The sequence below is a fragment of the Lineus longissimus genome, chromosome 16 (assembly GCF_910592395.1).
Source record: "Lineus longissimus chromosome 16, tnLinLong1.2, whole genome shotgun sequence".
Lineage (NCBI taxonomy): Eukaryota > Metazoa > Nemertea > Pilidiophora > Heteronemertea > Lineidae > Lineus > Lineus longissimus.
The window spans coordinates 3,943,722-3,960,756 of record NC_088323.1 but is presented as its reverse complement, the minus strand read 5'-3'; the positions used below and the strand labels follow the sequence as shown (position 1 = coordinate 3,960,756).

At 43.3% G+C, this 17,035-nt stretch overlaps 2 protein-coding genes across 3 annotated transcripts; one reads left to right on the top strand and one right to left on the bottom strand.

Moving 5' to 3' along the window:
* Positions 1–1,949: 1,949 nt before the first annotated feature.
* LOC135500456 (RNA-binding protein 33-like) lies at positions 1,950–11,360 on the bottom strand. Its single transcript, XM_064791944.1, has 15 exons — positions 11,330–11,360; positions 10,808–10,900; positions 10,526–10,670; positions 10,081–10,202; positions 9,270–9,858; positions 8,799–8,959; positions 8,455–8,647; positions 8,232–8,282; positions 7,530–7,974; positions 7,159–7,327; positions 6,708–6,849; positions 5,684–6,504; positions 5,171–5,305; positions 4,064–4,152; positions 1,950–3,940 (listed from the first exon to the last, which is right to left on the bottom strand). The coding sequence occupies exons 2-15, from the start codon at positions 10,898–10,900 to the stop codon at positions 3,895–3,897; spliced, it is 3,201 nt and encodes a 1,066-aa protein (XP_064648014.1). The 5' UTR covers positions 11,330–11,360; the 3' UTR covers positions 1,950–3,894.
* A 38-nt stretch (positions 11,361–11,398) lies between these two features.
* Positions 11,399–16,948, top strand: LOC135500469 (2-hydroxyacyl-CoA lyase 1-like). Of its 2 annotated transcripts, none has more exons than XM_064791964.1 (15): positions 11,399–11,452; positions 11,645–11,871; positions 12,047–12,119; positions 12,326–12,403; positions 12,599–12,693; positions 13,011–13,123; positions 13,322–13,457; positions 13,658–13,763; positions 13,900–13,983; positions 14,370–14,477; positions 14,804–14,857; positions 15,141–15,400; positions 15,594–15,701; positions 16,101–16,287; positions 16,621–16,948. In XM_064791964.1, the coding sequence occupies exons 1-15, from the start codon at positions 11,399–11,401 to the stop codon at positions 16,654–16,656; spliced, it is 1,719 nt and encodes a 572-aa protein (XP_064648034.1). In that variant the 3' UTR covers positions 16,657–16,948. The 2 variants fall into 2 exon arrangements, with proteins under 2 accessions (XP_064648034.1, XP_064648035.1); XM_064791965.1 differs by having other exon boundaries at positions 11,411–11,448.
* The last annotated feature ends 87 nt before the right edge of the window (positions 16,949–17,035 follow it).

Below are 17,035 nucleotides of genomic sequence, written 5' to 3'. Positions count from 1 at the left end.
AAGACAAGCTTCAGTGCTAGCTTTGGGCGATGGTGTATTAGGGGAACACCCTATCTTGAAGACAGATCAGTGCCAGCTCTGGACGATGGTGAACTGGGGGAACAATCCATCCTGAAGACAAGCTTCAGTGCTAGCTTTGGGCGATGGTGTATTAGGGGAACACCCTATCTTGAAGACAGATCAGTGCCAGCTCTGGACGATGGTGAACTGGGGGAACAATCCATCCTGAAGACAAGCTTCAGTGCTAGCTTTGGGCGATGGTGTATTAGGGGAACACCCTATCTTGAAGACAGATCAGTGCCAGCTCTGGACGATGGTGAACTGGGGGAACAATCCATCCTGAAGACAAGCTTCAGTGCTAGCTTTGGGCGATGGTGTATTAGGGGAACACCCTATCTTGAAGACAGACCAGTGCCATCTTTGGACGATGGTGAACTGGGGGAACAATCCATCCTAAAGACAAGCTTCAGTGCTAGCTTTCGGCGATGGTGTATCAGGGGAACACCCTATCTTGAAGACAGACCAGTGCCATCTTTGGACGATGGTGAACTGGGGGAACAATCCATCCTAAAGACAAGCTTCAGTGCTAGCTTTGGGCGATGGTGTATCAGGGGAACACCCTATCTTGAAGACAGACCAGTGCCATCTTTGGACGATGGTGAACTGGGGGAACAATCCATCCTAAAGACAAGCTTCAGTGCTAGCTTTGGGCGATGGTGTATCAGGGGAACACCCTATCTTGAAGACAGATCAGTGCCAGCTCTGGACGATGGTGTATTGGGGGAACAATCCATCCTGAAGACAAGTTTCAGTGCTAGCTTTGGGCGATGGTGTATCAGGGGAACACCCTATCTTGAAGACAGATCAGTGCCAGCTCTGGACGATGGTGAACTGGGGGAACAATCCATCCTGAAGACAAGCTTCAGTGCTAGCTTTGGGCGATGGTGTATCAGGGGAACACCCTATCTTGAAGACAGATCTGTGCAAGCTCTGGACGATGGTGAACTGGGGGAACAATCCATCCTGAAGACAAGCTTCAGTGCTAGCTTTGGGCGATGGTGTATTAGGGGAACGCGATAGAAGACACAAGTCTGATTAAAATAAACTTAGTTTTATTGGATAACTGTAAAATTGGTAATCCAGTAACAACGGTAAAAGAGTCAAAAACGATCTTGTGTCATCTCCTGTTTCTGAAAGTTAAGTCTGTTCATCAATTTATTCTTTGCCCAACAGCATTCTGAGAGAGATTATTTCATTTTGTCATAATTACTTTTCCCACCCTCTTTTCATTCCAAACCTACAGGTATCTTGAACAATCAAGCTTAATCATCACCATAACTACTGACTAGTTCAATTCAACAGGGAAGATTGTCCAAGGGGTGAGGTGACCAAGTGGCTTGCAAATGCATACCGGTATGGCAATAATATAACAAAGCTCCATATTAGATAACAGAGTACTTGAAGAGTCACATATGGTCCCAGAAGCACAGCCTCCTGCAGTTAACCATTGTCTCGGACCAAATTTCTGAACTTAGCACCATTTAAATGTGTCTGAGTTACATCCATGCTTTGAAAGATCTCCACGAATACCACAATAATCCTTTTTCGTGACCACAAATAAATTACACAGCAAGATAGATCCAGAATCCCTCTGCAAGTAGCTCTAGTATCCGCACTCGCATGAATGATATCCTCTCCATCTCATTAGAAAGCTGGGCTCAGAAGACAACACAATTCCAGGGCGTTCAAAACAACTTGGCAGCTGGCAAATTCGATATGTGTGTAACCCAATGTGCAGATTCATAAAATTCTTCTGCACTGACCATAACTGCCAAAAAGTTTGAACCCCTAGAACTGGTTCCCATGGTAAGAAAATGCACAGTGATCATAGTCATTCTGTCATTCGATAACAGCAATAAGACACAATCTTGATTTATTCTAACGACGACTTGAACAATGGAGCTAAATTTATTTCTCGACTAAGCTGTTTTGAACAGTTTACAGATCACAATAAATACATGAAGTGACTTTACAATCACCATCGGTTGATGAATTCCACACAACTACTTTTGGATTCTTATGGAGTTGTCATACATGTACAGGCAAACTTAACCAGATCCTCATTAACCTGGTAATTGATAACTCACTCAATCCCCGACTTTAGAAAACAACATCACGAACAATCACATTTTCACAAAGGTTTTTAATAGATCAATATGATATCGAAGAAAATGCTGTACGAACTTCCACAAATTCTTCCAAAATATCATTTTAACATTTTCAACAACCCAGTCTCTGAATCTCAAATAGCTACGTAGGGATTGATTCAGCTAATTTCTGTATTGTCTGATACTTCGAAACGTGCAGTGTTTTTAACAGATCATTGAGTATCATGTAAAAAGGAAACACCAATCAGTCACAACTTCAAGAATTTATGTAATCATGATAAAATTAAAAGGCATGTATACTTTCCGAACTTATCTCTGGTGCTAAAAAGTACATGCATCGTTCAGTGCAGACAGTCAAACCGATTATTGCCAAGCAGTTCAGTCCAAACATACCAATGATATGTCTAACATCACAACATAACAAGTTTAGTTAAAATTACGATAAAATTCATCTGTCTATAATCCATAATGCTGAAAGAATCTGAGTTTCCGAGCCTCATCTGTACATATAAATGTACTGGTGCATGTTTGTTGATACATACATGTACATGATATGTATGTTTTCCAGTATGTCTGTGCCAGATATATTGTACAACATGATTGCAAAGTGTTTGAAGCGTAAAAAGCAATACATTCTAGTCCAACTTTATTGATTGATTCAAGTCCAATTTCATTTAATTGACAAATTCAGTGAACGCTGTCCATATGAACTTCCATTTTTGCCTTCAATTAGGCAAAAAAAGGACCAATGACAAAATAACTAAAATGCTTTTAAGTTTCAAAGACAAATGTCAGATATTCGTTAACCACGTCACGTTATGAATACCGACACAGCAACATCCAAAATGTTTCATGAATTAGTTCTATTGTTATGAGAGCATGCGAGTCCGATTTCAAAACACAACAATATCCACCTATAAATGCTGACCGCCTTAAAACGTAATCCTCTTACGGCTGGATGAAGGTACCGTACCACATCCCATGGCGACCATAAATCAACGCATACTGTCTGTACGGCAATCCTATCCCACGTTATGTGTGTCCTCCTTGATGACTTATTTTCACAGGAACATTAGCTAATTTGACACAGGCCTTTCAACTACATGTACATGTACATTCAAGTAACTCGTATATGAAGTACAACAATGATGCTAAAAAAAACCTCCCCTCCCCGCTTAATCTTTCTACTACCAAGTGTCCTGAAACCACATCTCGAACTGACTCTGGATCTCTGCCAGAAGGAGGTTCCCAGAGGTCACAAATAACGAGTACTTCAGCTTGTGTCCAATTTAGCCAAGATTCCATGTGGTTGTCATGGTGTGTAGAGATGGCAGATAAATTATTCGACGTAGCAATTAGGATTGCAATGTTTTTCCTGCACTTAGCCAGAAAACAACCGAGATATGCCACTGGACACTGACCGTGTGCAATTCACATGCCGATTTTACCCTTCTAAATATCATTTTAGACATTAATGGTACCAAGACTGTGAATGGACTTAGAAGCAACTTCAAACACACCTATAGCAATTCTTGACAAGAACACACTGACAGAAGTGATTTTAGATGCAAATGCCAACGGACAAGGTACTGCGACAGCTCTTTATTTTATACATGTCAACTATCACCGCGTTGACAACTTTTCAGATAACATTTTTGAATGAAATCTGCGGCCCATGTAGAGTGTGACCTTCCTGGTTTTCCGTACTTGCAGCACCAGCTGCGGCTCACACCAGCAATGACAAGTTAAGAGTAGAAAGATCCACCATATGCCTGAAATGGAAAGAAGTATTGTTTATGTGTCGGCTCTAAAAATTAGAACACATTGATGTTGTAGGTGAGCGAGAATCTGAGGTGGTATATAGGAAAACTAGAAAGCCAGTTTGGTTTTCTCACCTGTTGTATTTCTCCACAAAGTCTGCGGCATGAGTGGGACTCTGAAACTTGGCTGTGGCCTTCTTTTCCTGGGCGTCTAATATTATACTCTGAAAAAGAGATTGAGGTCGGGGACATAAAAAGTGGTGACATCCTCATAAGTCATGAAATGGGCTTCTAAGACTTTTTAGCACTTTCACTGCCAATCAGAAGAAAACAAATCATTTACATTAACTGCATGGACAAAATCACGGCAAGCAGAGACAAAACATGGAAGTAACAGACACAGGCACATAGTAATTAAGTCCATCTTGGGGCCGACCCAGCCCACAGTAACATGTGCGAGAATGGCAGCCCGCCGGTACTGAGACTAGCCAATCAACGAACGATTCGAGGAACCCGTGACCGGAGACTCCATGGCAACGAAGCGAGCGGGAAACTTGCCGATAATGTATGCGTAAGGCGACCAGCAGCGCCACCAAAATTACTGTAGCGGAAACGGGTAGAACTAATAATGTATGCGTAAGACGACCAGCAGCGCCACTAAAATCACTGTAGCGGCAACGGGTAGAACTACAATGCAGACGATAGCAACCACGTGTGATAGCGCGGCCGCCCGCAAATATGATAAAGTTTGACTGATTAACGATCGTTCCTTGGTGCATTTGGTGTGGAAGTGGATCTTTTTGATAAACTTTGACCAATTTTCGCACAACACTGTTACTCTCTCGCCAAAACATGCCAATTCAAATTGAATTCGCAAAATTTTTAGCCAGACATTGTTTTCCATTCGCCACTCATGTGCAGCATTCGCAAGTGGCGAAAATGCGAATGGGCGCGCCAACCCTGATTAAGTGCATTTAGACCAATTGGCAACCGTGATAGAAAATTACTACATGGCATAGAAGCTTTTATTCAGTGCATATCAATCCCTTTTGCGACACAAAATGCAGATCTTGGTCTGTTGTTCCAGTATTTGATGAAGAAGGAATACTATGCATATCAACTGGTTAGACTTTAGGGCAGTTGAGTTGGCACTGACATGCTTTCAAGATGTAGCAAATTATGGCATTACTGATGAGATCATTGTAAACTGTCCTGCGCCGTCTCTTTTTATACTCTACCTACCTCTAATGGTCCAATTGAATTGCATAATTTACGTATCCTGACAAGTGAAGTTGACGATGAAAGGTTTTCTATCGAGACACTTTTGGTTACCCCATCACCAATAGGTTTCTTCGTCGGAGATTTCTCGACAACAACCTGAGAAACAAACATACATGACACTGACCAAGCAACAACATCAACTAAAGGGAGAATATTGCATAGCCCAGGTAGCCTCCTGATTCTTTTCGTGAAAAATGAAACAAACTAGGGCAACCAGTTGCACTGTATCCAATGGGCATCACAAGGTTTTTTCATTCAAAAGCAGCCATGGGCAGGCCGGGAGTTTTCGTTGAAAACAACAAGCAAACTTAAAAGCTTATATTCTTCCTTTTAACACCATTGCGGGCGATAATTTCCCTATTGTTGCTACTTCCAGAGCACTCGGCAGTTAAACAGCTTGAGGAAACATTGTGCAACAGCTTCAAAACACACCAAGCCTTCTGCTGATGTCACAAAAGAAAGTGTCTGCCTTACCCGTTTTGGCACTGTAGCAGCATCTCCCGAACCCTTTGCACTCTCCGCAGTATTAACTGTCCGTTTTATACCGGTCACTTGCGTCTTACTCTGCATGACACGCTCTGCTTGAGACGTTGTCTGCTGACCTTGAACTTTAGGAGCAGCCTTTGCTGAAGGTGGCACAGCCTGCCTTGGGGGTGGGCCCCGCATCATCTTACGGGGACCCAGTTGCATACCCATAGGGGGCCGATGAGGACCAGAAAACCGCATCATTCGCGGCCCAGGGCCTCTAAACCTCATACCCATCGGACCAGGCCCCCGGAAACGTGGCCCAGGCCCAGGGGGACCCTGACCTTGAAATTGTTTAAATAATCTAGGACCATGGAAACCAGGTCGGAAACCTGGCCTCGCCCCAGGATGGGGGCCTTGCATACGCTGCTGGGGCCCAGGTGGTCCCGGAAATCGTCTTTGAATAATATTTTGGTTACGGACTACTTTTACGATTCCACCTTGCTGCGGCAGTGGGCCAGATACGTTCCCTGGTTGGCCACTGCTGACTAACTGTCGAATCTTTCTACCGTCCTTTAGCGTAATAAGTTTATAGACTTTCCTTGAAACAAGGTGTCGTCCTGGACCAGGTTGCTTCAGAGTCTGTGTTGGCCCACTTGTTTTCACAACCTTTGGCCCCGCACTATCTTGAATTGGCACCTGTGTTACAACGTTTTGGTTTTGGTGCCGCACTACATGAAGTTTCTGACTGACAGGGCGCCTCTCTATAACTTGTACAGCTTGGTTAACAACAGAAGGAGCAGCTGGTGCTGGTTCCACAACTTGAATCCCTGAAGAATTAAGATGAAATATCATAAACGCTGAAATCACTCATTTTTTGTGAGTGTAAGGTGTTGCCATTAAGGCTGGCCATAATGGATGGACAATGTTGGCAATAGGGCTTGTTGATCTGTTGGGGGCGGCCATAGACTTAAAATAGGGCACACCTCAACTACGGTCTAGGAATACAGAGAGGGATTTGCAGAACATTTACCTTGCTTCGCTAGCGTTTTCTGGACTTGTTCTTTCCTTTCAGATGACTGCAACAATCTCCGCGCCTCCTTCTTGCGTTTGATCTCCTCCCGTAATCGTTTCTGTTCTTCTAATTTTCGCTGGTACTCCTCGTCGACCGGTTCCTATAATAGAACAAAGAGAATATTACATAGACACAGGATGCCGTAAACCCCTTCTGGGGCTGATAAGAAGAGGGGGTGGGGAAGTTCAAACCCTGCCCATAATTTTTCTGAGCTTAATGTTTTTGCGAGTTTTACATTCGGGGGTTGAAATGCAAACATGATTGGTGGATTAGGGGATGCAAGAGCCATTGCAAGAGGTGATATATAGTGATCACAGGTCATCAAAAGATTGCAATGGCGAGAAACCATCTCACAACTGACATCCAAACCTACACAACATCACAGCACAAGGAGAGGAATCATGCTTACCACGCTCATATCAACTGTCTGTATCTTAATGTTATTCTGGGGCAGATCTCGTTCGATCTTAGCAAGTTTTGGTGCAGTGACTTCCACATTTGGGCTGGGTGCATCGGAGAGTCGTTTCCTTTGAAGAGTCACTTGTACTGGCGTCCTACTTTGGCTCTGGAATGGTTGTCTGTAGAAGAAGTGGTATCAAATACACTGTCAATAATCTCACACCCACATGCAAAACAATCGTGTTATTATGGGCTACAAATCGATGTTGGGGTTTTTCTCCAATTTTGAAGCTGATTCGAAGTACAGAAAATGCTTAACACCCATGAACATTATAGCCTTAGCTTGGCAAAAGACCCAAAATAAATGTACTTTTTACGTACCTTGGTTGATTCTGCTGCGGAGCTGAAAACGGCTGCTGCTGCTGCTGATTAAAGCCAAGTACCGGCTTCTTCTTACGACCAATCACCGTCTGTATCGTCTGGGAGCCCTGAACTTGGGGACTGTGCTGCTGACCTGCAGGCCGTGAAATCACATGTTGTCGTGGTCGCACCTGTGCCACTTGTGGCCTTGCCTGCACTGGCGCCACCTGTGGTCTCGGCTGGTGCTGCTCGTGTATCACAGGAGGTTGCGATGACTCGACATGCTGTGAATGCTGTGGGTGGTACACTATATTTCCGCTAGTTGGAGGCGGCAGTCGTGGGGGTTCATGTCTTGGTGGTGGCGCCTGATAATGATGTTGGGGTGGAGGCGGTCCAGGATGGCGGTGACCAGGCGGTGGCCCAGGATGCTGATGAACGACTGGACGATGAACATGCTGTGGTGGTGCTGTTAAATAAGACAGATGTCATTAAACATGAGCCGGAAGCTCAGGAAATCTTCAATTTTCCAACCCCTCCATTGGTTCTCAAAGATGCTTTTTTAATCTTATTGGCTAGCTGTACGAGTAAGATTCAACTCATGAATTTGGAAAGTAGGTGATTTCAAACCATGGCTGGAAGATCTAATCAGGTCAATATAATGACCGAAATCTGTCATTGTGGTACAAAGGAGCACCTGGTTGTCATTGTACGTGTAAATAATACCTTGGTATCTTTGAGGAGGCATCCCTGGGGCTGGGGCAGAATGGGGGTAAGCTAAAACCAAACAAACAATTCGCGTTAGGCAGAATAGTAAAGCAAAGTTTGATTACAAGTGGAAGAGAAAGTCAGGATTAACGCAAATCCATGATATTTTTCTCACCGGTATTGAAAATAGGCATGTCTTTTGCGTCGATAACATGAATGAAATTATTATTGTTAGACCTACCTGGATGTGGCTGTGGCTGGTAGGCAGGTTGCACATGAGGAGGAGGAGGAGGCTGGTACGGCTGTGGGGGTGGTGCCGAGGCTGAGGCGTATGACACCGACGGTGCCTGGGATGCTGTATAGTGGGGCTGAGCGTAGGGTTGGCCTGCTGACGACCACGGTTGAGAATAGACAGGTTGATGAACAGGCTCACTCTGAAAAAAGATTCCATATCAAATATGAAATTTAAATTTGAAAAAAGCCTTATATATCGATCAAAGACATACATTTTGGTGCCAATTTAACCGTGTCAGCCCGACATGTTCAAAACCGCCAGGGAAAACTCTACTAGGGATGTCGACTTACCCTTGGGGGATAATGCTGTGGAGCCGGCTGAGGCTGTGAGTGGGGCAAATACTGTGGCACTGGTTGACTTCGGGGAGGTTCCCAAGCGGGTCGTGTGGACTCCACCTTTGGCTTGAAGTGTGGATTGATGTGGATCTTTTTGGTTTGGACTGGTTGGGGAGCTGGAAAATTTAAAGTCATGAGAAGTATTTATCAAGAGGGTATTCAGGAAACCAAACAGAATGAGAAGACCACTGACTCTAACCTGACTTTGTCATGCTTCCAGTTCCTAGAGTAATGGTGTATCCCATAAAAACAATAGTTTGTGAGACTGCACGGCTCCTGCCAATTCCCGAAAAGGGTCTTTCCATCCCCCAAAATGAAGCCAGGAGATTTCCTGGGGCCCATAAAACTAAAACCCAACAATGAATGTAAGGGGCTGACGGGAGATGTCAGAATGATAAACTGTTTCGGACCTCGTTCAAGACCTACCTGGTACTCTAATGACAGGCTGCTGGGGCCTCGGGGGTTCATACACCACGTGCTGTACTTGATGCATGTGTTGTACAGGAGGTTCATAATGGACTTGTTGCACATGTGGGGGCACGTGTTGCGCCTGTGGTGGTACATGCTGCACATGTGGGGGATAATGCACATGCTGCAATGGAGGAGGCTGCATGTGATGCATATGCTGTCCATGATCATAGCGCTGATGATCAACATGCTGTATATGTTGATGATGTTGAACTGGTGCATGGTGAGTCTGAATAGGCTGACCGACTCTCGGCCTGAACTGCTGCTGGCCACCACGAGGACCCCATGCCTGACGACCCTGTCCACGCCCACGCCCACGTGCACCACCTTTTGTCATATATTTATCAATCTTGGCCTGATCCTCCGCACTGATATCCGGCAATTCATCCGGAATTTCTTTTTTGATCGTTGTAGAAAGGGAAACAGTTGATGTGCTACGTTTTTCAAATGATCCTCGTTCTGATTGGAAGCGTGCTCGTCGACGTCTGCCACCCTCGCCATCACTTCCCGAGTCGCTTTCATCATCTTCGTGTTCATGGAGTTGCTCCTATAATCATGAAAAATAAACCCATATTACGTTAAGTGACTTGGGGAGAATTCTGTAACCCTGTACACCACCCATGCATTGCCATGCTCCAACATCACAATCATCACAATCATCATCATCATCATCAACAACTACAGCTACTTTCAGCATGAAAAATGCCACCTGAAAGTATCGCCAAAGGGTTTATTTTTTCGAGCGATTTGTCACAAAACCATTGCATACCTGTGAGGGATCGAGAATGGCCTCTGCATGTGTCGTCTGCTTGGCGTGATACACGTCTGCCACTGGTACAGCCTCTTCATAGATTTCCTCTTGAACCACTTGGCTATCATCTGGAACTTCCTCTGAAAGTTTGAGAGTTTTAAAATGATTTCACTTGTTGTGTTGTCGCACAGTAATATTTTGAAGTTTTTCAGCGTGCATGATGTTTTTTGGGCTTATATGCTGTATGCTGCTTACAACCTGCATCATGCCTCTTCACCATAACACGAATAATATAAAGCAGTAATTAGAAATGCAAGCAAATGAAGTTGGCCCTAACAACGGACCGAATTGAGGCTGGTGAAAATGATCTATAAGTCAGGAAACCAACAATTGGTGAAAAGTTTTTAGGATACTGTATCATTCAAACAGAGTGGGTCATGATTTTTTGTTTACGATAACATACCTTCCTCCACTTCTTCCATATAAACTTCCTCTACTACTTCCTCTGTCTGTTCTATTTCATCCTGGGCAACAACTTGAATTTCATCATCGCTGTAAGCAAGAAGCGCCTCCTCATCAACCTCGTCTGGGTTGAAATCTTCCGGGACCTACAACCAAATGCGCAAAAATCTTATGACCCTATCTCTACGGAGATACAATCTCAAAGAAAACAAAATCAAAGGAGTCTTTTGATGAGATTTTGATGAGACACGGTAAAGACAGTAATTAACCTTCCCCAACTCACCCTTTTCGTTGCATATGTGGTGATGCCAACTTCATCATTGAGGAGATCATCATCGCTGTCCCATGTTGCCTCGGTGGGACGTTTGCGAGGCATCTGAAAAGATATCAATCAGGTTTCATAAATCATAATCAATGAGAATGATTGATTCAATACCTCAATTATTCCAAATAAACTCAACCTCAGGGATCAGGGGATGTCAGGGATTCTGCAATCAAGCCCAGTGTCATCAGCAAGAAAATAAACTCATCAACCTTTTCATGCACTTGCAAGTTTCATTCATTGCATGATGCATGCATACAATGCATTACTGCCAGTGCAATGCATGAATGCAATGCCAATGCATTATCAGTGCTGTGCAGATTTACATTTCAGAGTCGCAATTCTGTCTTTTATCCCATGCCTATAGACACATAAATAAGTGACATTCTAAAGCACAATATCAATTTTTAAGAGGAATACTCTGGAACAAGTTTCATTTAGGATATATTTAATAAACAAAGGAGAAAATCCGAAAGTTATCACCTTGCAAATTGGTCTTTGTTTGTTCAATGCTTGTCCTTCGTATGCCAAGTCACATGACATGCCATTAAAATGGCGGCGACCATGGAGGGGGCAACAATTTTTGCTGAAGCCTTGAAAAAGCAGGTATTTAAAGTATATTTACCTATTTCACCTGATAACGTTTGTGTGTATGATCACCATTTTTTAATTGGAATTAACTGTAACATCCTGATATCAATGCCGATAATCATCAGATGGTTGTTGTATTAATTTGTTGGTTTTACTTTCATTTTGAAATGACTTTTCCTGTTTTCTTTTACACTACAATGAATACAGGGCATTGAGTACATGTTTGGTATTGTTGGAATACCAGTCATCGAACTCGCCATAGCCGCCCAAGCAGCTGGGGTGAAATACATCGGCATGAGAAATGAGCAAGCGGCATCATATGCTGCGTCAGCTGTTGGATTTCTGACAGGGCGGCCAGCTGTATGTCTGTGTGTCTCTGGTCCTGGGGTCGTACATGCATTCGCGGGTATGGCAAATGCGGCAGAAAACTGTTGGTAAGTTGGAAATAAAACAAAAGAACTCTTTGAAATAAATACAATAGCTTAAAACCTAGAGTAAGACAGATAGGGGAACAATACACTGATTGACATTTGCAGGCTCTATCTATAGTAAATTGCTGTGAACAACTTCCAGTACTGGAGCATAGAATATTTTTTCTTTCCTTTAAAGGCCCATGCTGGTGGTAGGAGGAAGCAGTGATCAGGATCTGGAAGGTTTGGGAGCTTTTCAGGAATATCCACAGGTGAGGTTGTTACAAGTACTTAACTCCGCATAAAGGTCACCATATCAGTAATTGTGTTATACACTCATGTCTAAAACCACTTTCAATGATAAACTTTCATGAGCTGTTTTGAATGGCATGAGCTTTTTTGAGTGGCAAATACATGGCCGTTAGTTTGGAGGTTTGTCAAGTGAATTGTCATATCTAAAAAATTTTGTATTTTTTAGGTTGAAAGTGCAAGATTATTCAGTAAATATTCAGCACGACCAAGTTCCATTGACAGAATACCATTTTATGTTGAAAAGGTAAGTTAATGTTGATAATGGGAAATTTTGTGGCTTTTGAAAATTATAATAAAATTGGTGGGTATTTCTTATGCCTACATGTTGAAGGCCTGCATTGATATACATTCGTTTGGGTAAAGAAAATTTTGTACATTTTGCATTAATTAAAAATTGACCCATTCGATTATTCTAATTACTCTATCCTCTGCTTTTCAGGCAGTCCGACACAGTATTTATGGGAGACCAGGGCCAACCTATCTGGATCTACCGGGCAATATGATTGTTGGAAAGGCTGATGAGTCAAGTATTGTGTAAGTATTCAAGTTTGGTGAAGAAGCCAGTAACTGATTTGAACTGCATAATTAAAGAGATGTTGGTTTAACCCTGAGCTAGTTGCTGCGTTGGCATCCTCAGTTAGGGCTCAAGTGAGGAGGAGATAGCCAGGCTCAAGGCCTTACGATGGTAGTGAAGTGTGGCAACATCATGAATGACTTTGTCGATATGTGGCACACTTTGTAGGTGATGTCTGCAGGGTCAAGGGCATGGATGGTTGTCCAAAATGGCTGTCCTAATGATATCACCGCACATTGTCTGCTGCTCATATTTGTGTTTCATTGTGTCATTTCAGGTGTGTGCCCCGATGCCCTGACCCACCACAGTGCCAGGCTTGTCCACGTGCCATCAAAGAAACCGTTGAACTTCTCATGAATGCCCAGAGACCGCTAGTCATTGTTGGAAAAGGTGAATACCCTGTTTACTGTTACCCCAACAGGCAGTATCAGAAAGTTGTTCTAAATATTGGTAGAATATTTTGGTTCTCTTCCTATAGTATGTTGGGTTCCGACTGTGTGCAGATCTACCGGCGTTGAGCGTATATCCATCCTTCACGTTACAATACAAGCAGTAGAAGCTTTGCTACTGCCTTCATCTCTATTCCAGGTGCTGCTTATGCTAGGGCTGAGGCAGTTGTGGGTGATTTTCTGACGTCAACCGGCTTACCGTTCCTGCCGACGCCAATGGGCAAAGGTGTAATGCCCGATGAGAGTGACCTCTGTGTGGGACCAGCTCGATCCAGGTAACAAATGGTTAAATTCTCGATGTCGAACTTTATCAAATGTACAATGTAATGTGTTGCACAATGTTTTAAGCTTAGCAAGTTTTCAGCACCATCCAGTGGGCTTCTTCAGTGATTCTGAGGACGCTTACAACACTTGAATGGCCTCAAACAAGTTGAAATTCGTGTAAGTATTTACATGACATTTGTATATTTTTCAGGGCTCTACAGCAGGCAGATGTCATTCTTTTGGTTGGTGCTAGATTGAACTGGATGCTTCATTTCGGGCAACCTCCTCGCTTTGCTAACAATGTGAAAGTTATACAGGTCAGTTCCCTCTCCCAAGTTGCCGAGTTCTGCCATGATCTACCATTCATTCTAGATGAAAGCTGTTAAGTACAGTGAGCTTTGAGAATCATGTGGAACTCCTACAGAGTAGTTGACGTACTGTTTTATTCCTTAGATTGACATCCATCCTGAAGAATTTGGGACCAGCCTGCCATCCTGTGTGTCACTTCATGGTCAGATTCATAGTGTTATGCAACAAGTGAGTACTGGACTCGAAAGTGGCCATCCGTTCATCATTTTTGTCAACCTTATTCTTTAGCGTGTGCTGTGCACTTGAATGTATTATTCTCCTGGGAGTATTCCTGTCAGTCCTACTATGGTTAGACCCCAAATGAGTTTATTGACCTAGAACTCCGTCTATGATGCATCTCATCTAAAGGATGTAGCTAACTGTAGAGTAGAGTGATTTACCAAAGGTCGCAATCGGTATGCCCATTTTCAGGTTTCGAAACCAGTGTTTCGAATTATGAGCACTAGACCTTTACCAGAGCGTGACACCCCTCTATCCAGCATGTCCCAACAGACCTTAGTAATGTAATGCCTTGGATCTTTCTTTAATTTCAATTATTTGGCCCAATTTTTTAGTTACAAGATGAACTGAATCGACTTCCCGGGAGTTGGAGGGCCAATCAGAATGGTCCGTGGTGGTCCAGCCTCAGACAGAAGATAAAACAGAACAAAGAAGTTACTAAGGTAAGTGTGTAGTTGCTTCCCTGAAGAAATCACGATTGAATGTTCAGCTGACTATCATCCAGACTTCACGATCTCAAAGACTTGGGGTCAATGATGACTATCTTTACATCCCAAGTTAAATCCTCAGCAATGTTGTGGCAGGTTATATGCAGAACTGGATGTATTGTTCAACAATTCATGAACTTGTGGATCTTTGAATTTGATAAAAAGTATAGGGGTCCTCCGAAATATGACAAAGAATCCTTCCAAGGTGGGGGGGGGGGGGAATGTGTCTCATGCGCTACCCCCAAAATATGTGACTGATTTATCTAATTGTCTTTTTGCAGGGTCTAATCAAGATGGAGACAAAGTTAATGACGTATTACCATGTCTTTGATGAGGTATGCCTACAACATTTTACCAATAAACTGGTCAAAGAGACAAGAGTCTATCTCGGCCGAACCAGCCAGGCTATGGAGGATTCCTTTATAGCCTCGCGGTTGGTATGGTGTTCCCATCGCTGACTGAAGTGGGTGTAGCTAGTCAGTTGATGGGTGGCATGAGGATTCCTCAGGGAGCTGGCCACATCTTCCAACTCTAAAGAGAAAGGTGGCTATGAAGGAATTGGAATTCACATCCCTTGGATCAGGAGTATAGCATCTCTCAATTTCTCATGAATTCCAGATACAGCAATCCCTGCCTGCCAACTGCATGATCGTCAATGAAGGTGCAAATACCATGGACATTGGACGCACAATGTTGCCAAACAATCTTCCCCGCCATCGATTGGATGCCGGAACATTTGGTACGATGGGTGTCGGCCTTGGTTTTGCCATAGCTGCTGCCCTGTGGTGTCGAGATTATGCACCTGAGAAGCGGGTCGTCTGCATTCAAGGAGACAGTGCATTTGGATTTTCGGGAATGGAGCTTGAGACAGTTATGAGGTATAGTACCACCACTCTATAAAGGACACCTTTAGGACTGAGGTGTCCTGGTTACAGAGGTCAAATAGTGTATAGTTATGACTCATTTGGGGACCAAAATCACTGTCCAAAATAGAGCCCTGTAATTTTAAACCTTATGCCGTTTGGCTGTAATCTGAAACGTTTTGCTAATAATGGCCCATCACTCTTCCAGATACAAGTTACCTATTCTATTCATTGTTGTGAACAACAACGGTATTTATGGTGGCCCTGATGCAGAAACATATGACATGCTTACAGAAGACAGCGACCCCACTCTTTCGTAAGTTTCTTAATAGACTTTAAACCAACTTGCAGGCTTCTTGCTAATGCCTGCCGATACCATTGGAATGTGCTGCATCTGGCCTGCTCATGTGCAGCATCTAGCCTGGTCATGTGTCTTCAATTACTAGTACTACTTTGTTGGAAGGGTATCCCAGTAGCAGAGACAGAAATTTTGATAAGGGGGAGCACAGCTAGTCAACCCACCTAGGGCTGAAAGTAAAATCTTGGAAATGAAATGAGGGGGGTCTCGAGGTCTGCCCAAAGAAGATTTTGGCAATTCAAGAAAAATTTGCATTTTCCGGTCATCTGAAGGCTGAAATTAGAAGGCATCTTTGAGAGAGGCACCCTAAAATGACATTACTCTCCATCAGATTTCATCTTCATTAATGCCTTTCAGGATTCCACCAATGTTCCTTGCACCCAACACAAAGTACGAGAAAATGATGGAAGCGTTTGGTGGCCACGGTTATTTTGTCCGGTCGAGGCAGGAGCTCAGGAAATCGCTGGATGAGGCCTTGAAGAACGAGACAGGGTCTTCCCTCATTAACGTGATGATTGACCCCGCTTCTCAGAGGAAGTCACAGGTATATAATCGGTGTAAACCCCATGGGCTTACCTTGGGGAGTTGGAGTTCCTCCCCCTGAAAAATTTGGCAATTTTGGTGCCAAATTGGTGTTTTCCCAGGGGTTAATGGTTACAAAGCTGGTAGGGATGGAAAGATATGAATGTCAGTCCAGAGTGCTAGCTCAGACCTGCAGAACTTCCAGAGACCTGAGCTTGAACCCGGAGCTTGAATCGTAAATGTACAGGGCTGGCCAAGAGCTACGGATAATAATGTAACCAGCTGGATTTTGTGCTGTATAAGTTATTATAATTGTCTATCTATTTTGTTAATCAATTGTCTATTTTCTTTTCAGGAACATGATTGGCTAACGCGGAGCTCCAAACTGTAGTGATCAACTGTTTATGTGGAGAGCAAAGGAATTATATTTTGCTCATTTATCTGTGATAGTTAGTATGTAATTCATCATTACCGGTAAAAATAAAGTGCATTCACACTTCATGTAGAAAATATTGTAAACCAATCAAAGGCAAGATTACTGTTGATTTTGGTCCAAATTATACATGTTATATATGTGAATTTGCCAAAAATGTTTAGTTTTTTTGTTGTCATTTTTGTAAAATGTTTGCATGTAAGTTGGAATAAAGATAAGCTGTGATCATAACGGTCGTCAGCACCATGTTTGGGTTCATGGAATAAGTCGTCCCCTGTTTCCCCCCTAAAAAGGGGGGAAATTTCCACCCCAAGACGGGGTTATTTTTAAAAAAATT